Source organism: Tupaia chinensis, unplaced genomic scaffold, assembly GCF_000334495.1.
Source record: "Tupaia chinensis unplaced genomic scaffold, TupChi_1.0 Scaffold150006_1, whole genome shotgun sequence".
Lineage (NCBI taxonomy): Eukaryota > Metazoa > Chordata > Mammalia > Scandentia > Tupaiidae > Tupaia > Tupaia belangeri.
In genome coordinates this window covers 4,388,916-4,389,406 of record NW_006209847.1, presented here as the reverse complement: position 1 = coordinate 4,389,406, position 491 = coordinate 4,388,916, and the positions used below count along the sequence as shown (strand labels likewise).

The 491-nt window shown below is 56.2% G+C and overlaps 1 protein-coding gene across 1 annotated transcript in view; it reads left to right on the top strand.

Annotated features, from left to right (window-relative positions):
* LRP1 (LDL receptor related protein 1) overlaps positions 1-491 on the top strand; it is a 94,583-nt gene that overhangs the window by 60,348 nt on the left and 33,744 nt on the right. The window contains 1 exon segment of the mRNA XM_027769638.1: positions 142-276. Within this exon segment, the coding sequence (XP_027625439.1) occupies positions 142-276 (135 nt within the window).

Genomic DNA, 491 nt, shown 5'->3' with positions numbered 1-491 from the left:
GCACCTGCCACAGCTGCCCCGCCCCTACCTCCCCCAAGCACCTGGCACCTCCAGCATTCACTCCCCTGTGTCCTGTCCCCCTCCCCACAATCGGACCACCCGCCGTGTCTGGCATCCTCACATCGGTTCCTATGTCTCCAGAAAATGACACCATTTACTGGGTGGACATGGGCCTAAGCACCATCAGCCGGGCCAAGCGGGACCAGACGTGGCGAGAGGATGTGGTGACCAATGGCATTGGCCGCGTGGAGGGCATCGCAGTGGACTGGATTGCAGGTGAGCAGTGGGGGCCCATGGGGCTCAGGACAGGCATAGGGAGGGCTGGGGGTCTCGGAAGGAGGTTTTTTTTTTTTTAATTATTTTATTTAGCTTTATTTATTCAAATTAGACCAGAGAGGGACAGAGTGAGAGAGAAAGAGAAAGGAGAAAGCCAGCCACCAGGTCCACGACTCGAATCACAGTTAGCCATGTGGGAGTCCAGAGCCCTTAAC